This window comes from Camelus dromedarius, chromosome 9, assembly GCF_036321535.1.
Source record: "Camelus dromedarius isolate mCamDro1 chromosome 9, mCamDro1.pat, whole genome shotgun sequence".
In the NCBI taxonomy this organism is placed as follows: domain Eukaryota; kingdom Metazoa; phylum Chordata; class Mammalia; order Artiodactyla; family Camelidae; genus Camelus; species Camelus dromedarius.
Genome location: NC_087444.1, coordinates 70,213,298 through 70,234,378, shown reverse-complemented (window position 1 = coordinate 70,234,378; position 21,081 = coordinate 70,213,298). Strand labels below are relative to the sequence as shown.

At 50.4% G+C, this 21,081-nt stretch overlaps 1 protein-coding gene across 4 annotated transcripts in view; it reads right to left on the bottom strand.

Moving 5' to 3' along the window:
- Window positions 1-21,081, bottom strand: part of GRIK5 (glutamate ionotropic receptor kainate type subunit 5) — a 51,410-nt gene that overhangs the window by 1,953 nt on the left and 28,376 nt on the right. For 3 of the 4 annotated variants that reach the window (XM_064489388.1, XM_031456989.2, XM_064489386.1), the window contains 7 exons: window positions 13,689-13,805; window positions 13,384-13,493; window positions 12,806-12,979; window positions 4,938-5,103; window positions 4,196-4,421; window positions 2,887-3,015; window positions 2,672-2,793 (listed from right to left, as the gene is read on the bottom strand). In XM_064489388.1, coding sequence (XP_064345458.1) covers window positions 2,672-2,793; window positions 2,887-3,015; window positions 4,196-4,421; window positions 4,938-5,103; window positions 12,806-12,979; window positions 13,384-13,493; window positions 13,689-13,805 — 1,044 coding nt within the window. The remainder of the gene's footprint in view (window positions 1-2,671; window positions 2,794-2,886; window positions 3,016-4,195; window positions 4,422-4,937; window positions 5,104-12,805; window positions 12,980-13,383; window positions 13,494-13,688; window positions 13,806-21,081) is intronic. The other variant, XM_064489387.1, reaches the window with a different exon arrangement.

The window sequence follows — 21,081 nt, the reverse complement described above, 5'->3', positions numbered from 1 at the left end:
GGGTTTGGCTTTCACTCTGAGTCAGATGGGAGCCGCTGGAGAGTTTTAAGCATAGGACTGCTGTGCTTTGACAGGATCACTCTGGAGCTGTGTTGAGAACAGACTGTAGGGAGGCCAAGGGCAAGAGCAGGGAGCCCACTAGGAAGCTGCTACTGTCACCAGGCAGGAGACAGTGGTGGCTGGACCAAGGTAGCGGGGGCCAAGGAGGTGAGAAGGGGTTGAATTCTGGGTATGTTTTGAAGGTGGAGCCAAAGAGATCTATGCTAAGAGACTAGATAGAAGGTATGAGAGAGGAGGAATGAAGGGTGACTCCACATATTTTGGCATGAGCAACTGGAATTGCCTGGTGGTGAGCAGGCAGGAGCTCTGCTTTGGACACATGACATCAAGCACTACCTGTTGGACATTCATGTGGGACGTTGAGTATAGAACTGAATTTACAAACCACAGGTTCAGGGAGAAGCCTCTGTAAGGGATACACATTTGGGGGATATGGTAGGCAGCCTCCAAGATCCTGCCCCCTTGTGTAATTCCCTTTGCCTTTATATGAGGGTTGCTGTGCGACCAAGAGAATACAGCTAGGTCAGCTGACATTTTGGCTTCTGCTTGGCTCTCTCTTAGATCACTCGCTCCAGGGGGAGTCAGCTTCCACGGCGTGAAGACACTCAAGCCGCCCTACAGAAAGGTCTCTATGTGAGGAACTGAGGCCTCCTGCCAACTGCCATGTGATGAGTTTTTATTCTATCTTAGGATGTTTTGACATCTTGGCATCCAGGGAGAGACTGCCCTCCCAGAGCTAGCCAATTCTTAGGGACAGCAAAGGGCTGGGAGCCCACCTTTCATACCTTTCATATCTGACTTCCACACACCAGCTAGTATTTTCCCTGCCCTAAATCAACCCAGGACGAGAGCTGACCCAGACAACTAAAGACCACCACCCAGTAGCCCAGAGCCTGCTGACAGTATTTACACTGCCCGATCCTAAGCTGTTTTCCTACCAGCCTTGCCCTTCCCATGGAAAGCCCGAAAAAGGCTCTGGCCTGGGTTTCCCTCTCCCTCCATCTGCCCCCTGACCAAATCTGGTGCTTCCCTTGTGGCCCTAGATGGCATGGTGGACCCTCTCCTCTCAGGTAATGTGAGTAATACATTGTTTCAATGACATTGGCCCCTCCATGTCATCACTCAGTCACCTCCACAAATTAAAGCCCTACAGGTATATTCTGAGACAGTGAACCATCTTGGAAGTGGATCCTCCAGCCCCAGCCAACCTCATGACCATGACCTCACCAGAGACACTGGGCAGCCAGAACCACCCAGCTAAGCTGCTCCCAGATTCCTGACCTACAGAAACTATGAACTGATATAAGCTGGCTGTTTTAAGTTGCTAACCTGAGGGATAATTTGTTACATGGCAAAAGATAACAATACAGGAGTCATCTGCATACAGATGGTCTTATGAATCATTTGGCTGGATGGGATAACCGAGGCAGTGGAGAAAGAGAAGAGAAGTGGTCTGAGGACTGAGCCCTAGAGCCCCCTGACAGAAGAGTGCTGGAGAGGTAGGAGGACAATGGGGCAGGAGCAGGGAAGAGAGGGCTGTGAGGAGAGAGTGATTGGCTGTGCTAAAGCCCATGGCTACCTTACCATGATGAGGTCAGAGACTGGGGCACTGGATTTCAGATGTGGAGGTCACTGGTGATGAGACTGGCTTCAGTAGAGAGGTGGGGACAGAAGCTAAATGGGAGTGTGCCCAAGAATGAATGGGAGGGCAGAAACTGGAAACAGCAGAGGGACACACTCTGACAAGGCTGCAGCAGAAGGGGAGAAATGCGGTGGTGGCTGGGAGGGGCAGTGGGGTCTAGAGAAGGTTTCTTGAAGATGGGAGAAATGACAGCACCTTTATATGCTGCCAGGCTTGATCCAGTAGAAAGGAAAACTGATGATGCTGATGCAGGAGGGAAGGAGAAAACGGCTGAGGGATGTCCTTGGCAAGGTGAGAGAGGAGATGGGGCACAAGTGGAGGGTGCCTTAGCAAGGAGCATGGATATTCATTTAGAGTAACTAATGGGGCGAGTGGAGAAAGCAGGCAGGTGGCTAAATGTGGAGGTGGGTCTTGGTATGCACTTTGACTCCTGCTTTCCTCAGGCAGGAGTAGAAGCAAGGTCATCAGCTGAAAGCGAGGAAGGGGAGGAGGTGTTGGAGGCTGGCAGAGAGGGGGAAGTCACAATCCTGTAGGAGCGCAGAGGCATGACGGGCTGGACAGCACCACGCCTGAACAGAGCGTGAGACCAGCCAGCAAGTCTGTTTTCTTGCTGTCATGTTCAGCTGCATGATCCTCACCTGTCTCTCCTCCTATTTCTTCTTGCTTTACCACCTAGGCCTCTCCCTGAATCCTTCTCTCTGCCCCTCCTCACTCCCTCGCCTGCATCCTCATCTCTGCCTGCGCCCTCTTCCCCCTCTGCCCTCCCTCATGCCCGGGGACCCTGGCTCCCTCTGCTCTCACTTCTTCATGGATCTGCTCGACCCCTGGAGTCTCTTGGATCCTCTCTCACCTCCCTGGCTCCTCCCAGGCTCATCCCAGCCTCTCGCATTCCTCCCAATGCCTCAGTCTTCCTGCCCTCTGCCCCTGGGGTCCCACTTCCCCCCACACACCCTTCACCAGCCTCCTTACCTCTTCAGACTCTGCTGACCTCCGCGTGGACCATATAAACTCCATGACAGCCACAAAGACAGCAATGATGAGGCCACAGATGAGCACAACAAAAATGCCGCCAATGTTCTCCATGCCCAAACCTGGGGGCCAAGATGGGGAGCCAGGTGTGGGGCGTGTGGGCCAGGGGGCAGCAGGGGCCTTGGGGAAGGGCACGGCGTGCAGGGGTGGCTGACCTTTAGCTCGATGGTCCTCCTCCTTGGGGCATCGGCCCCCTTCCCACCACTTGCGCTTCAGGATCTCCAGCCGGTTGTTCTCCTGAAGCTGCAGGATGGCCAGTGTGATCTCATCCCGGAATGGGGAGCCTGGACCGGGCACACGATGGGGTGGACTGGCCATTGGGGCCCCGGAGCCCTGCCCACCCAAACTCCAAGTGTTCCCTCACCATGGCCTCTCCTCCTGGCTTGGCCGCATCCCCCATCTACCTTCGAGTCTGGCTGTTGCTTGCCACCTCCCCTGTGACCACCCTGGGCCAAGCCCCCAGATGTTACATCTGTCACCATCCCCTCCCTATGGCCTCCCCTCACCCCCTACCCAGGCTCTCCTCAGTACAGCAGCCAGAGTGACAATTTCAGAAACAAAAGCATAGATCATGCCTCTCTGGTGCTTAAAACTTTCCAGGGGCTTCTGGTTGCAACTTGAAAAAAACGTTCTTTCCTCAGCCAACAGGATCCTGCTTTTACTGGTCCCGCCACCTGGGGCTCCCTTAGGACCTTTGCCTCCACCTGGAATGTTCCTTTCCTCACTTCACTCCAGGCTCTAAAGTCACATCAACCTGAATTCAGATCCCAGCTTCCTCCCTGACTCAACACATGACCAAAGCAGCAGTCTCCACTGCTTCCCTGGCACAGCACTGACCCTACCACAAAGCTACTAAGACCTGGAGTAACTGATTATGCAGTTAAAGGTAGGTAATGTAGCTGTCATCTGAATATAGATGGGTTTAGAAACCAAAATGCCAAAATTTGGTGACAAAATTGGTGGTGAGGTCCCAGCACCGAGCCGTGGAAAAGCATGTCCAAGTCTCCGTGGCAGAGCCATCCATCATTCCCCTCCCTCTATCCCTTCCATCCATCCAATGGCATCCATTATCCATTTCCTGAGCACCTGCTCTGCAAGCCAGGCTGTGGGTTTGGTGCAGAGAATATGAAGCAAATAAAATCAGGTCCTCAGTCTCAGGGGCCTGAGGGCCAAAGCGGGAAGGCGGCAAGCCTCACGGCCCACGTGCACTGACACACACCGAGTTGTGTGCAGTCTCACTGGGTTCTCCCAACAGCCCTGCGGGGCTGGAACTGACTGCTGCCAGGCCTGTTTCTGCAGGTTAGGTTGAGGAAGTCACTTGCCCAAGGCCATACACGCGGGAGGCCACACACAGCACACCCAGCCTGCCACTGGGAGGGCCTGGCCCACTCCCCAGCCTGTTCGCAGGGCTTGGTTTCGGATGCCCAGGGCCCCCATGCACCCCCAGCCCCGCTGCTGCCATACCCAGCGGCATGCCGATGCCGTAGCCCTTGGTGTCGAGGAGGCCCCCGATCTGGGTGAGGTTGCAGTTGAGGCGCCGGTGGTACTCGTTCATGGTGGACTCGAGCAGGAAGGCGTAGCGGGAGTTGAGGACGCGAGCAATGCCCTCCTCTGTGCTCTTGACAAATACGCTTGGCTGCTTTGACTGCATGTAGTTCCACATACGCTGATACGTCTGATACCGTGAATTCTGGGCAGCGGGGGCACAAGGGGAAGACAGGTGAGGGTCTTTCCACTTTCCTCTCTCCTGAGCCCTGTCCCCTGCCCTCCAGGAAGTCTCCCTCAACCCAAGAGAGTGAGGAGACCAGAGGAAGACAGGCAGACTGCTCAAGGCCAAGTCCAAGTTATCCCCACACCCACCAGCCAAGCAAGGACCCTGAGGACTGAAGGCTTGGGAAGAAGGGGCCACAGTCTATTTTTCAAGCCTTTTGTTCTCTTCCACCCCTGGGCCTCAGCTCAGCTTGACACCCAGCCCTGCCTTCCTGGTGTTCCCAGGCCTTCTTCACAGAAGCTGGGAGTAGACGCTCAACCCCCATTTCTCCCCAGGGCCCAGCCTAGTTCAGGAAGACCCCCATCCATGCCAAATAGGCCAGCTGACTTCCAGTAGGCCCTGCAGGAACCTTCTGAGGAATACCCTGCCCCATCCTGAGCTGCTGTGTTTGGCGGGGATCCCAATACCAAGCCTGGGTGGCTCTGGTGGCCCCACCTGAAAGAAGGTCATGGTGGAGCCAGCGTGGATGGTGCCATACTCAATGTTGGTCTGGTCTGCCAGGTCGTCAGCCGACTCCACGGGCACCTCCATGCGCTGCACGGTGAGGAAGGCGGCCAGGTTGGCCGTGTAGGAGGAGATGATGATCAAAGTGAAGGCCCACCTGAGGGGTGGGAGGGGTGAGCTACAGGCTGGAGCCATACCTACGACCTGGCCCCAGTGGTCATGCGCCCCATTGGTGGTGTCCCCCTTCAGTAACCCCAGCATCTAGAAGGCTCACTGACTGCTGACTAGGGGAGAGGCTGAGAGGATAGATTCTGGAGCCAGACTCCCTGGGTTTAAATATTACTTCCAGAGATTTCTCTTCCCAGACACAAGAGAATAAGATGGTCTGGAAATATCCTCCCTCTGTGAACTAGAAAACTGAACAGAATATAGGAAATGACAAAGACAAAGGACAACAGGCGTCACAGGACAGCGATCCCTGAGAAAAGAGAAACAAATGAAGTGAGACTTGTCATTTCCCAGGCTGTCTGGTTGGATTTAATTTACAGACTGTAGTGCCAGGAAGGAAAACCTAAATAGTCTGGCAATGTCACTGAGTTGTGGAGATGGAGATCAGAGATCAAGAAGGCCAAGATTCCTGGAATTTGTGGGACACAATACCCAAGAGGGAGGAGTTGCACAGAGAGAGAGAGTTCTAGAAATCTGCATGGAGTCCTTTTGGCCAAATATCAATCTGTGCATGTATGGGGTAAAACGCCAAGGGGTTATGTAAGAACAGTTTGCAAAGAAAGAACAATTCCCAGGGCTCACACAGGGTTGGGACTCTTTTGAGCTCCCTCCAACCAGAGTAGAGAGACTTCACTGAATACAAAACCCATTCAGTAGAGACCCAAAAGGATAACACGTTAGAAATAGAGTTGTTAGCTGTAGAATAAAGGCCAGGCTAAACCTACCCAAAAGAGCTTAAAAACAGGCCTGGAAAGGATCAAAACAATTCAAAGTAACTAAACTGCCTTCTAGAAAGAGTCCAAGACTCTTTAAAGTAATACATTCAAAGGGGAGAGGGTATAGCTCCAGTGGCAGAGCACATACTTAGCATGCACAAGGTCCTGGGTTCAATCCCCAGTACCTCTTCTAAAACTACATTAAAAAACCTAATTACCTCCCACCCACCCACCCAAAAAAACCAAAAACAACAACAACAAAAAGCAGCTAGAAAAGGAGAAAACATATTACACACAGAGAATCAAAGTCTACTGCCAGTAGACAGAGTGACAGTAGACTTCCTGTCAGAAAGCATGCAAGCCAGAAGACAATGCAACAATGTGTGGAAAGAAGAATGAAACTGTCAACCTAGAATCCCCTGTCCAGCAAAAAGATGCTTCAAAGAAGAAAGCACACTAACAAATTATTCATACAAACAAAAGCTGGGAGAACTAATTGCCAGCAGACCTGCACTTCAAGAAATAGTAAAAGAAGTTCTTCAGGTAAAAGGAAAATACTAGATGGATAGATATGTGCACGTATATGAAGAAATGAAGAGCACCAGAAATGGTAGATGTGTGAGCAAATATAAAAGATACAGTCCTCATTTTACAGTTTCTTTAAAAGACACTGCTTAAGCAAACACACATATACACAAGCCTAATATACTGTGGGGTTCATAAGATATGCAGAAATAATATATCTGACAACAGCAGCCCAAAAGATGGCAGAGATGGAGGCATTCTATTATAAGTTCTTACATCTTATGTGAAGTGGTATAATATTACTTGAAAGCATTTTGCAGTAAGTTAAAAAATGCATATTGTAAACCCAGAGCAACTACTAAGAAAAATGTAAAAAAGAAGTATAGTTAATAAGTCAATAGTGGACATAAAACAGAACCCTAACAATCTCAATAAATCAGAAAGAAAGGAGGAAAAGAGGGAAAAAAAGAACAAAGAAGAGACAAATAAAAAACAAACAGCAAGTTGCCAGATTTAAACCCAACCATGTCAATAATTACATTATAGGTAAATGGTCTCAGCCAGGGGTAGGCAAACTATGGCGCACAGGCCAAATCTGACTTGCTGTCTTTTTGCACAGCCCACAAGCTAAGAATGATTTTCACATTTTTAAATGGCTAATGATGAAAGAAGAGTAATAGTTCATGACACATGACACATAAAATTTAAATTTCAGTGTCAGGGTCCATAAAGTTTTGTTGGAACACAGCCACACTCATTCAATCATGGCTGCTTTCGCACTACAGAGCTGAGTAGTTGCAACAGATACTGTACGTCCAGAAAAGCCTAAAAGATTTACTATTTGGCCCAATACTGAAAGTGTTTGCCAACCCTGGTCCAAGGCCTAAGTGTATGCTGCCTATAAGAAACCCAGTTTAAATGTAACAATACAGGTAGGCTGACGGTGAAAGGATGGGAAAAAGATAGACTATGCAAACACTAAGAATAAGAAAGCGAGTGCGGCTACAATGAATACCAAATAAAGGTAACCTCAGAACGAGGAATTTACCAGGAACAAAGAGGAATGTTATATAATAACAAAGGGGTCAGTTCAGCAAGAGTATGCAACAATCCTAAACATTTATGCACCTAATTACAGAGCTTCAAAAGTCATGAAGCACAAACTGATAGAACTGAAAAGAGAAATAGATACAATTTCTCCACAATTACAGGTAGAGATCTCAACACTCCTCTCTTAATAATTGATAGAACAAGTAGACAGAAAGTCAGAAAGCACACAGAAGACATGAATAACCCACTGGCCCTAATTGCCATTTATAGAACACTGCACCCACCAACAGCAGGATACACACTGTGCGAGTACATATAGCACATTTACCAGGACAGACCATATGCTGAGCCATAAAACAAGTCTCAGTAAATTGCAAAGGATTAAAATCCTACAGAGAATGTTCTCTGACCACAGTGGAGATAAAGTAGAAATCAATAACAGAAAGGTCTGTGGAAAATCCCCAAATCCTGCCTCCATCACTGGCTAGCTGTGAGACCTCGGATTCACCTGTGAGGTTAAGTATAATCGTAGGCCCCTCCTCACAGGGCTGTCGTAAGAGTGAGTTACATCTGGCACAGAGCAAGTGCCATGCACATGTGTGCTCTTGTCTTGGTGACTCAGGACTGACTTGGGAGAAGAGGCACCCACTGGCCTGGCTCAAAGACCCAAAGGCAGCTACCCTGGCCCTCTCTGTCCTCCCGCCTGGTGAGGTGAGGTGAGAGTGGCCAGTCTCCTTGCAGATGTACACATTTGTGGGGCCTCAGGACAGGGGAGATGCTCAGTGGGCCTCCCAGACCACCTCCTCCTCCAGCAGATAATGAAGAAAACAGCCGCTGTCCTTTGCTGAGCACGTATGTACAGTGCTGTGCTAGGGACTGGGATGGGGGTGGAGTGGAAGATAAGGGGATGGATAACATGCCTTCTGCAAAAGAAAACCAAAACCTAACACACACAAAGACCCGGGGTCTGAAATAGTCTCTCTGGAAACCAAATTTCTCCAAACCCATCCAATAGGTCAATGCTGTCATTCACTCGAGACAAAATTATTCAGAGCCTGACACACACAAGGCACCTCCTAGATCCTGAAGACGCAGTGTGGCTGACTGGTGGTGGTGCTGGTGGGGGAGATGGGGCCACTCACAGAGCAGGGGAACACAGGTGGGGAGTCTGATTTGGAAATAATGACGAGAGCTCGGAGAGGTATGGAGATGCAGACTTGGGAAGTGTCAGTTATGAAGAGCAAAGGAAGCCCAGGTGGACGAGATGGCTCTGGAGTGTACAGAGCGGTTGTCCCTGGGTGGATAGTGTCCCAGGGGTGGGGGGTGCTGGAGGAAGGTGCTTGGTTAGGTGTGGGGCACTCTGATGGCCAGAGTGATTGAGGTCACCTGGTGTCAGTGGGTGGGAGCAGGTATAGACCAATGCAACCCAGTCGGAACGCAGGGAAAATCTGGTATTTGATTACCTGAGTCTAACTCCTTGATACATAAAAACCAAAGTTTTGTTTGTTTGTTTGTTTAAATGGAGGTACCGGGGATTGAACCTAGGACCTCGTGCATGCTAAGCATGCGCTCCACCACTGAGCCATACCCTCCCCACCCCCAAAACCAAAGTATTTTTTGCATGGCTATAATAGAAACCAAAATCCCTAGAAATACACCTATTGTTTAGATTGAGGAACAACTGGATGTTGTTTTGTTTGAAACTTTGCCAAGAACCGTTCACCATTTTGGGAAATTGCGTCTCTGACAGCAACACTGCTTGTGGTATTTGAGTCACCAAGTGAAGACACTCAGACCAGCTGCACTGGGAAATTATCACCCTCGCGGTGATTTGTATTTGTACAAATACACTTATTTGCCAGCTATTTCAAAGTGTCAAGTCTCAGGTGTCGACATAATTCTACTAAATGGTCTTACTTCTTATAATTCCAATCGTATCCATCACCCGTAGGTGCAGCCACCTGACTGCTGCATTCGGTCTTCCAGCACAGTCCCGCCCACACGTTTACATGGTACTATCCTATTGTTTTATCATCAGTCTCTGCCCCCTTTCTCCTCTGTATTGCAATTAGAGCATTATATTGATTTTAATCAGTAGGTAGGTGTGCAGGTAGATACATTATCCTTGAGTTTCACTAGGGTGGAAAAGAGATGTTACAAAATATTTGTTATAAAAAGAGGGCACTGAGTCTGTGAGCACTGAAAAATCACTGGTGTGGAGTGAGGTGTTCCAGGTGAGAGAGAGCAAGGGCCAAAGGAACCCACAGTGAAATGAAACAGAGGATCGAAAGAGGTAGGAGGAAACCAGAAGCACACAGCAGCCTAAAAGCAAAGAGTTTCTAGAAGCAGGGTGGCTAACAGGGTATGTATTGGACACATCAATAAAGGGGGTCCACATGCCCTGGGGGAACGGAGGACGGGGGAGCCAAGCTGCCGGTCAGATGTGAGGTTTGGCAGCTTTCCTGCAGGAAGGCATGAGGAAAGGAGGAGTGGAAGGAGGAGTGGGAGAAGTTGAGGACAATGGCAAAGGAACGCCTGAAGAAATGGCCTAGGAGCCTACCTAGGTGGACAGAGATGAAAGCAGATGGGGCTCAGAGAACAGGAAAGGAGGTCAAAGGACACACCTCACGGCAGTGATTGAGGGAGAGCCCTGGAAGGACAGGGCCAGGGTCAGAATGTAAACTCAGAAACGCTGACTTTCAAGGCAGAGCTGCCCTGAACGACGCCGAGCCCTTGGGTGCAGTTTCCAGAGACAGGATCTGGCCGGGCTGCTGCTAATTCAGGTGGCAGCCAAGTCCCCAGGGTCCTGGCACCCACCCCCACTGCCCCACCACTGGCTGTGGCCTGCTCAATCACCGGGCTGAGGTCCCATTTGGAGATTAATAAACATCTATTGAAATATCTGTTGAATGAGCGAATGAGGACTCAGGGTGGAGGTAAGAGTGAGCCTGGGGTCAAAGGCCCCAGTGAAGGAGGGGGCGGGATGGGGGGCTTCCAGGTTGACAGCAAGAGAGGGGGCATAGAATGCCCAGATGGAGAAGGGGGTCCCTGGCAGAGGAGCAGAAAGGATGGCCTGTAGAGAGGCAGTCACTGGTCCCCCATCTGACTGGGGGACTCAGCCAGATTTGTCACGGCAGGTCTCCTCACGTCCTCTCAGCTACCTCCTCACACACGCAGCCCTCTCCTGTCTGGCTGGAGCGTGCCTCCCTCTCCTCGGCAGGCATGCCTCTGTTTTCACCTTCAGGACTCAGCCTAGATGTCACCTCCTCGGAGGGGCCTTCCCTGAGCACCTCCATTCTCTACTGTTCTCTCTCACTGCACCCTGTTTGGTTCTTCAAAAGCACAATTTACGCGCATCTGATACATCACTATATTGAAAACGTTAACAAAGTTCACTCGGGGTGTGAAGTAGGAGGCAGAAGAAAGCCCTGCTCCAAAGACGTCTACGTCCTAATCCCTGGAACTTGTGAGTTATGTCCCCTCACAGGGGAAAAGGGTCTTGGCAGACATGATTAAGTTAAGTATCTTGTGATGGGGAGAGTAGGCCGGATTATCCAGGGGGCCCCAGTGGAATCACAAGGGTCCTTATAAGTGGAACAAGGAGGTCAGAGTCAGAGAGAGAGATCTGAATATGCTACCCTGCTGGCTCTGAAGACGGAGGAAGGGGCCACAAGCCCAGGAACACAGGCAGCTTCTAAAAGCTGGAAAAGGCAAGGAAATGGATCCTCCCCTAGAGCCTGCAGAAGAACCGGCCCTGCCAACGCTTTGATTTTAGCACAGTGGCATCTATTTTGGACTTCTGATCTCCAGAACTGTAAGAGAATAAACTGTTGTTGTTTTTAAGCCACTGATTTTGTGGTGATTTACCGCAGCAGCCATAGGGAACGAATGCAGGGTATAACTCTCAAAATGATGCCAATTCCAAAGTGTTAAACAAAAAATCATCAAGATTCAAAAGTTTCAAAGCCAATGGACTAAGCAAATTGCAAATGACTGCCAGATAGTAGTTAGTCTCACTGGGTTGGGGGAGAGAAAAACCAGCCACCATTATGGTTAATCTCAAGTAAACAAGTTTTGAATTAGACAGTATGTTTGGGACATATTCTTGACATGAAATATGATGTCTCTGTGTTTATTTATCTGTTTGTTCATTTATTCTCAGCGACTCTGCCTCCTGAGGGCTGATTTTTCACCTGAGTGCCTGGCACATGGAGAGGCCTGAGAAGCATCTGTCGCTGAATGACTACTGATGTGTGAATTCTGACTGACGGGGAGGAGGCCAAGGAAGAAGCACTCCCTGAAAAGGCCTGATGCTTCGGCTGCCCTGGAGAGGTCACCCAAGGCCGGGGGAGCAGGGCCCGGCACAGGCAGCGCTGAGGGCCTGCCGGGGGAGCGGCACTGGGGAGAAAGGCTGGCTCTGCCTGGCCCGGCCTCTAGCTGAATGCATGCTCTTTAGCAAATTACTCTCTCTCTCCAGGTCTCAGTCTTCTAATTCATAAAACCTGGAGAATATTCCTCGTCCTAAACATTCACCTCAGCTTTCTGTGGTTCTAACGAGGAAAAGGAGGTGAGAAAGGCTACACGAGCTGCCACCAAGCCCAGCTGCTCCTGGAAGGACAGGGCAGCAAATGCAAGTGCTTGTGGATGCTGGGCCCGAAAGTGACTGACGGGGCAGAGGTGGCCGAGGCCCACGGAACGGACATCAAGGCCAGGAGGGAATGCCAGCCGAGCACTACCAGGTCTCCCGAGTCTTCAAGAAGAGTGAGAAATCTAAATGTGTGAGTGAATTTGCCCAATTTTAAAATGCCAACTAATTCAAAAAAATTTAAACTATGGGCCAGACGCCATCAGTTATCGGCATCTGCTCTCTGACATGTAGCTTCTTGAAGCTTGTCTCGGGGGCACAATAAGTTCTGTCCAAGGTTCTAGGTCCCTGTGGGACTTTGAGGGAGCAAGTGCCTCTCAGCCTCGGTCTCTGGACAGTGAAGGCTGTCCTGGCTCCAGGATCCTAAGTCCCTGTGACTTCCCGGGCAATGTCTAAGACAGTGATAACATTGATGCTGTCCTGATTATACTCCCTCAGGTCAGCAGGAGCACTTTTCCATCATAGCCTCACTGAACCCTTACAACCTGAGACATGGACATTTTTATCCCCATTTCTCAGACAAAGAGACCAAGGCATGAAGAGGGCATATGGCCAACCCAAAGTCACACAGCTAGTGAGTGGCAGAGCTGGGGCTCACTGCTTCCCACCGCATCCCTGTCACACAGCTGGCGTGGGTAACAGGAATGGGCCCCCCAGCCCCAAGCCCCAGGTGGGGCAGACAGACAGCCTCTCACCAGACTCCGCTGACGCAGCGCGTGGACAGCGCCCGGGGCATGATCTCCGAGCCCTGCTGCATGAAGCCCCCCACGGGGAACCAGAGACTGTTGCCCAACGTGTACTGATTCTCCAGGATGTGGGGTCGCGCCCGCAGGCAGGGGTGCGGGTTATACCACTCGTAGGGGCTCAGCCTGTGGAGAGACGTGGTAGGTGGGGAGAAAAGGGAGAGAAAAAGAGGAGAGAGAACCACCATGATAAGAAGAGACAGGGGAGAAAAATGGAGGAGAAGAGAGAGACAGAGATGAAGACAGACATACCCAGAGAAATAGAGAGTGGCAGTGGGGGCAAAAGGGGAGAGGGAGAGAAAGACTGGGAAGGGGACAGGCCCAGAGAGAACCACAAGCAGAAGTCAGAGCCACAAGGAGGAAACACAGAGGCAGGGCCAGAAAGGGAGAAGGGAGGGTGCAGGGAATCCAAGGCCCTGAGCGGAGGCCAGGATGGCCCAGAGAGATAACAGAATGTGCAGGTCAGGCACTGAGGCCCGGCCCATGCCTCCTCCCCGATCTCCTTCCTGGGCAGTGAGTAGTGGACTCACCTGGCGGCCAGGAACAGGACGCAGCTGACGGCCAGGTAGGCAAGAAGCATGAAGAGCCACACAGCAGGGGAGAAGGGGTCCAGGAATGAGAAGTAGCCAGGCTTGCGGCCCTGGTGGGAGAGGGAGTGAGACCCGGAGCCGCACTGACCTGAGCCACATCCCCAGCCCTGACCCGACCCTCTGGGGCCCACAAGCCCCACTGGCCCATCTGAGGTCCAGCCCACAGCCTCTGCTTCCCTTGGGGACACAGGCATTTGGCCCCAGTGCCAGCCCCTGCACCCCCCACATCTCTGGGGGAACCATACCATGTGCACTCGGTAGAGAATGCTGATCCCCAGGGTCATGAAGGGTTTGGAGAAGTCGATGACCTTCTCCCGCTCAGCTGTGATGGTGAACGCAGCCACAGCCAGGTCTGCCTTCTGCTGGAGGGGAAGCAGGGCAGGGGCAGAGGAGCGGGCCAGGGAGACAGATGTCCAGTTAGAGAGAACGCACTGAGGGAGCAACTGAGAGAGAATATCAGAAGCTGAGAGAGAGGCAAAGAGAGAGGATGGCAGAAGGAGCCAGGAGCTTGGACAGACTCCACGGGGGCACCTTGGGCCCAAAATTGTACCCGTGTCATCTCATGTCTGCTCTAACAGGCTTCTGTGGCCTCTTTCCTGACCAGTTGCCCTGCTTCATCCAATCCCTCCCACCCTACTGTCAAGTTCATCATTAAGACCCTGCTTTATAAAATCTACAGCCCACCCCCACCACCCCCACCATCCTGGGGTCCTGGAGAGAGCCCTAGATTGGAGTTGAGATGCCTGAATGCTGACCCACTCAGGACCCTCTTTCTGCCTTGACTTTCTCTTTCGTATTAACAATTAACAACAGGTAACATTTATCAAGTGCCTACTACGTGCCAGGCTCCATGCTAGATGGCACCGTGTACAGATTACCTTATAAAATCCACCCAACAGCTCCCTGAGGGGCACTACCAGTCCATTTTATAGAAGGGGAAACTGAGTCTCAGAGAGGCAAAGGCACGACGAGGGAGTAAAGGCAGGAGCTGGGACCACAGAGCTGAGATGTGACCTCCACTCTCCTGCCCCTGGCAGGTACTAGTGACCTCGATGCATGTATGAAAGCACCCCTGAGACACAGAACCATGCTCCGCTCAGTTGAGATAATGACCTCAGGGGAAGCTGCATGTGCCTTGAGTCAGGGAGGGCTAGTTGGGGTCCAGGTCTGAAGTGGTGAAGTGGTGGGTAGTGGGCAGGGTGGGATGGAGAAAAGGGTGTGGGTTGGGGTCTGGCTGGCACACCAGAATGCTTGATCCAAAAGAGCCCTCTCATTCTTGCCAGTGGACATGCCACATCCACAAATGTGTGCCCAAAGGCTGACCCAGTGGTGCGCTGCATATGTGGACGCAGGTAGACAGATGCATGCCTTGTACATAAGGATATGGAGAAGTGGTGATGTGCGGCGGGGCTTCCCTAGAGGCCCAGTGCACACATTCAAACACATGGCCTCATGTGTGTACATAAATGACAGGCAGGGTGCTGGGAAGGGCCCGGCGCAGGAGTGGGAAGCCCTGGCTCTGCCCCAAGCTCAGTGGGTGACCAAGGGCAGGCGCTTCCATGTGTCTGGGCCTGTTTGCTCCTCTGTAAAATGGGGGAGGGGGAGTTGGCCAAGATGTCTCCTGGAGGGGAGGACCCAGCTTCCAGGATGTCCCTTCCAGGCATACTGACTCCATCCCCTAGGCCTTAACTGGAACCCAGCATTAACTCCAAATTCAAGCAGAGACCTCTCCCTGGGGCTGAAATAAAAGAGTCAAGGTCCTAGATCCCTGGCCTGGGAGGAGAGACACACTCATTCCAAAGGGGCTGAGGCTGAGAGCACATGAGGTAGACAGGCTGCGACAAAACTGGGATGGCGAGAGGGGGCACAGGCCCAAAAGATACTGCAAGGTAGAGAGAAGTGGCACAGGCTGAAGACAAAACCAAGGTCAGGGAGAGATTACGTGGGTCCAAAATAAAATCCGGGGTCAGGGAGAGAATAGACAGAACTCAAAGACAATTTGATGTCACAGAAAGAGAACAGACCCAAAAGATAAACCAAGAGCAGAGAGAGATGGCACAGGTGAAACAACCTCCGCAGGGTGAGGGAGAGACGGCACCGCACCAAGGCCAAATCCACAGGCGATGTGTGGCAGGGCCCATAACACACTGGATTTGGAGCATACCCTTGGGAATTCCTAGGTGTTGAGAGTAAGGAGCAGTTTCCCCCTTTCTTGTATACTTGTCACTCTTATGACTAATATGTGAATTGTCAGGAGCAGCATATTATTTTTATGCACCCACAGGAGGTCTGTCCTGCCAAGGCCCTCCACGATAACAGTATTAGCCCCCTCACTGGCCTCCCTGCCTCCATTCATAACACCCCCAATCCAAAGTGATATTACCTGTTTAAAACCCATGGGTGGCTTTCCCCAGGGTGGGAGATAGGAGGTGGCAGAGTGGGAGGAAGCCGACTAAAGATGTCCACGGAGATGTGTGGTGTGAAAGCTAAGAGGGGTGGAGGTGGTCAGATTTGGGTTTCACTCTGAAGGGAGGACAGATCCTTAAATGCTCCAAGTTCCTTCCAGGTTTCTCTCAGAGGCTTTGGAACCCTCCTCCCATCCCCCACCCCCACCCCACCCTTCATTTCCAAGGGGAGACACCTAGTTTTTGGAGACTTCCCTCCCCAAGGGACCCCGGCAGTTTAATCTCTGAGATAAAATCAGGAAGAATCCAAATGATAAACCACCTGCAGAAATGACAGGGGGATTGTCTAAGTCCCCAACCCAAGCAAAGCACTTGTGACTGTCCCCTAGCTCCAAACCCACCCCCTACACCAGCTCAGTGCAAACCTCTGTGCTTTGCTATCAGCTAGCTATCAGGCTCTGCCACTGGGGGGCGCTAGAGGGAGGCTGCAATGCTGGGTGAAGCAGAGGAATCTGCTCCTTCCTGTCTGTTCACTGTCCCCAGTCTCCCTTCTGCACCAAAGCTGCAGTTCTTCCCCAGGGCAGCAGACAAATCCAGTTTGCAGCTTCCCAGCATTTACAGAACCAGCCTCGCCGAGCCCCTCTTGGGGTGCCACGGCCAGGTGACAAGTGCCTCCTCCTTAGGGTCTCAGTTTTAGGGTCTGAATTTCAGCCCCACAGAGCCCTTCCTCTGTTTCCAGCATTTTCAACTCTTCTCTTTCCTTCTCTGTTCCATCGGAACTAGACAGACACTTCCTGCCTTGCTCCCATGATAACTGAGAGCTAGGGTGTGTAAATTACCGCCTTCAGGCCAAGTCCAGCCCATCAGTCAGACTTTGTAAATAAAGCTTTATTGGGACATGGCCATACCCACTTGTTTAGGTCTTGTCTGACTGCTTTCCATACAACAGAAGAGTTGAGTAGCTGTAACAGTATGACCCAAAAGCTGGAAATATTTAAATCTGGCCCCCTTGCAAGAAAGGTTGCTGATTCCTGCCCTGGAGTTCAACTTTTACCTTCTTGGTTACCTAGTGAACAACTTTATTTCTAGTAAATAATTCTCTTCATTCAAAGATGTCCGGAGTGACTTGTTTCCTGGCAGGATCCTGACTGTTGCAAAAATAACAACACCCCACGCATGTGAGCGCTCAGGTCACATGGTCACTCACTATCCACAGGTCGGTGTTCAGTCTCTAGAAGGGCCCCATGGTTTCTCAAAAGAACAGCATCACGCAAAGAGCAAGATTTGCTCCAAAACCCTAGAGGTCTGCGCTGAGTCACATGGCGCCTGCACCCCTATTTGCCAGCAGCACTCTGCACATCCCTGGATCTGCCGGGTTATCAGGCCCAGGTGGCAGGTCAGCGCGCACGCAGCCAGGCCCTGCTGCAGAGTCTCTGTGTGCTCTGGGCCTCCCTCAAAATGAAAAGCCTTGTGGGTTGTTTGGTAAATGGACGGAAGTAGCACTCACAGGTTACAGCCAAGTTAAAAGTTATAAGTTGCTGCTCAAATCCAAAAAACCCAGCTAACATCCACAACACCAAACAACTCCTCCTCAGAGGTCTGAGGTTCAGCTCCGTTGGGCCCTCGTCTGAATTTCTAAGTGTGAATCTTTCCAACTTCTTCCCCTGTCCCCTCAGCTCTCGGCATGGCAATCTTAGTTTTCTTTTTACTCTTTCAGTTAGTGGGTTAACAACTTTACATCTAGTTAACAATTCTCTATATCAGGTTCTCTCAGTTCAAACAGCTGATATGATTCTGCTAAAGTAAGTGGTGCTGTTTTTAATCTCCAGATTGGACCCTGACTGACTGATGTCAGCAGCAGGTTTACTGCCAACCTCCTTCCTAAACGCTATTTCCTGCTCGTGAGAGCTGAACAGCACAATGTTGCCAATGGGCTGGACCAGTGTGATGCTGCGTGGACTGTCGGGATTACATTCTCGGTGGTCTATATGATGGCAGAAAGCAAGAGAGTCGATGTCACCCTGAGGTAAGTGAAGGTCTGAACTTCTGGCTTCTGGTGGTCCTTGGAAAGTGGTGTGGAGAAAAAAGCATTTGCCAGGTCAGTAGCTCAAATCAGCTGCCAAGGGCTGTGCTGACTTGCTGTAGCAAAGATGTTTCATGTGGGCCAGCAACTGCAATTGGAGACACCACCTGGCTGCATTTACAATAATCCACAGTCATTCTCCAAGGTCCATCTGCCTTCTGCACAGGCCAAACAGGCCAGGTGAACGGGGATGAGATCACTGCCCCTGCTTCTTTCAAGCCATTAATGGCGGCACTAATCTCTGCAATTTCCCCAAAGTATGTAGAATTGCTTTTGGATTACTATCCTGGGAAAGACGGGGAGATCTAAGGGCTCCTACTTGGCTCTTTCTACCATCATGACTCGCACTACATGGGTCAGAGAGCCAGTGTGGGATCCTGCCAGCTGTCACATATGTTTATACCAATTAGACAACCAGGACCTGGAAAAACCCAGAGTTGAGTCCATGGACCTATCAGGCCCATTCTGGGTTGAACCTGGGCTCAAACACCATCTATCACTTGGCCACAGAAGCCCCACTGTTGTCCACCAGTCAAAGCAGGAAAAATCAAAATGATCTGCCATTGATGAAGATGACAGGAGGTTGTCTGAATATCTAAACACCAATCAAACCCCTCAGTGCTGAGAAGGAGCCTGTATAGAAACTGGTGTTAAAAAAAGAAAAAGAAAAAAGAAACTGGAGTAGTCTTTCTGAAAAGCAACTCAACAATATATAACAGAAGCCATACAAAGGGTCTTCCTCTTTCCCCTCGTAATTCCACTCAGAGCTTCAATCCTAATCAGCTGCAGTGCAGGCCAAGCTTTTGTGCATAAAGATGCTTGCTTATAGTTGTTTACAACCGAACAAACAAACAAAAAAATACCTGGAAACAACTAAATATAAAAAATGCTTCAATAAATTATTATAGTACATCCACATAGCAATTAATACGCAGCCATGTAACATTCTGTTTAGGTTAAAACAATAAGATATTATTTTAGCCTTTCAGATTGACAAAGATTTTTTTAAAGGTTGATAATACCCATTGTTGGCAAGAGTGTGGGAAATTTGACATTCTTGTGCACTTCTGGTGGGAATATAAATTGGTGGAACCTTTTTGAACAGCCATTTGGCAGTATATACTTTAAAAACGTTTGTCCCCTTTGACCCAGTGCTTCCACCACTTGGAATTTATCCCTCAGGAACACGCCCATAAATTCACAGGCCCTGATGGTAGCATTGTCTATATATGAGCTAAAGCTGGAAATCACCCAAATATCCATCAATAGGGGATGAGTTAAATAATTTATGCTCAGTCACACAATGGAATCCTTTTGTCTCCACTTGAATTTCAAATAGGCATCTCAAATGATCCACCCCAGAGATAACTTTTCCACCATCCCCACCCCATCAAACTGCTCCTCCTCCCCATGTGGAAACTGGCCTTACCATCTGCCCAGCTGCTCAGGCCAAACCCTGAAGTCACCCTTGATTCCTCTCTCCCTTCTGCACACATCCCACCTGGTGGCATACCCGACTCAGCTACCCCTCAAGTGCAAGCCAGCATCTTCTCTCTTCCACATCTTCCAACGGCCTCCAAAGTGGACCATATCCTGTCTCTACTCTTGGTCCAGCCACTGTAATTATTTCTCAGAGAGCAGCCAAAATAATCATTTTAAAATTATTTTTATTTCCTTTATTTTAAAAATTTATTTATTTGGGGGGGTATTAGGTTTCTTTATTTAATGGAGGTACTGGGGATTGAACCCAGGACCTCATGCATTGCTAAGCACACACACTACCACTGAGCTATACCCTCCCCCCAACCCCCAATTAAATGATTTTTAATTAAATCAAGGTCACATATCCATATAACGGAATATTATTCAGCCCTAAAAAGGAATGCAGTACTCATCATGCTGCAACACGGATGAAACTTGAACACACTACACTGAGTGAAAAAAGCCAGACACAAAAGGCCACATATTGGATGTTTCCATTTACATGAAATCTCTAGAATAAGTAATCCATGGAGACAGAGAGCAGAGTGGTGGTTGCCAGGAGCTGGGGAAAGAGGGAATTGGGAGTGACTGCTTACTGGGTTCGGGTTTTCTTTGGGGGTCATGAAAATGTCTTGGAACTAAACAGAGGTGATGGTTGCACAACACTGTGGACATACTAAATGCCACTGAACTGTATACTTTAAAATCATTAATTTTATGTTTTATGAATTTCACCTCAATAAAAAAAGAAATAACAAATTAGACCTTGGCACACTTCCTGCTTAAAACCTTCTGGTGACTTCACAACAAATAAAAATAACCTCCAGACTCCTCACCAGCAAGACCCTAGTGTTCCAGGCTCCGCTCTGGGACCCCCCCACAAAACTCTGTGAAGGAGGTAACATCATCCCCATTTTGAGAAGGGAAACTGAGTTGAGAGAGATAAAGTGACTTGCCAGGATCATGTGGAAACAGGCAACCTGAAGCTGGCTCTGTGTGGCGCCTAACCAGCCCACAGCTGCAGTGGACACCGTGGTGGCCGCCCAGACCCTCCTTCAGCATCGGGCACTCATGACCTCAGCTGCCTATGGTGCCGGTGGCTGATGGTTCTCAGATCTGTAAGTGGAAGAACCCCCTTGCCCCAGGTCCTGACCCTCCCTGAGGATAGTCCCTGTCCAATGACAAGTCGGTCGGGGGTATAGTCTGGCCCCCACCTCAGGGGGATGTCTTTGGTGGCCACCCCAGCTCCAGGGCTGCCCGTGTGAGGCCCAGTCATGACTGCATTGCAGCTCATCTCCTCCCTCTGCCCAAGCCTGCTCCTCCACTCCCTCACAGGGCTGTTTTCCAAGGGCACACCAACACCCCTCCTGCCTGCTAATCTCCATCTCGGAATCTGCTTCCTGGAACCCCAACCTAAGATATCTGCTCTGCTTTTAAGGGCCAGACTGGAGGGTGCAGGCTTTTGTCCTGAGGGCCAGGGGGGTGAGGAGGGGTGGCAACAGCTGAAGCCTGTGAGGGATCGGTCAGACTTCCACTGTAGAAAGATCCTACTGGAGGACAAACTGGAATGAGAGAGATGGGAGGCGAGGAAGCTGGTGAGAAGGGCCAGGCCTGAGGTCACACCGTGGTGGTAATGGCAGGGAGAAAGCCAATTCTAGCACTAGCCAC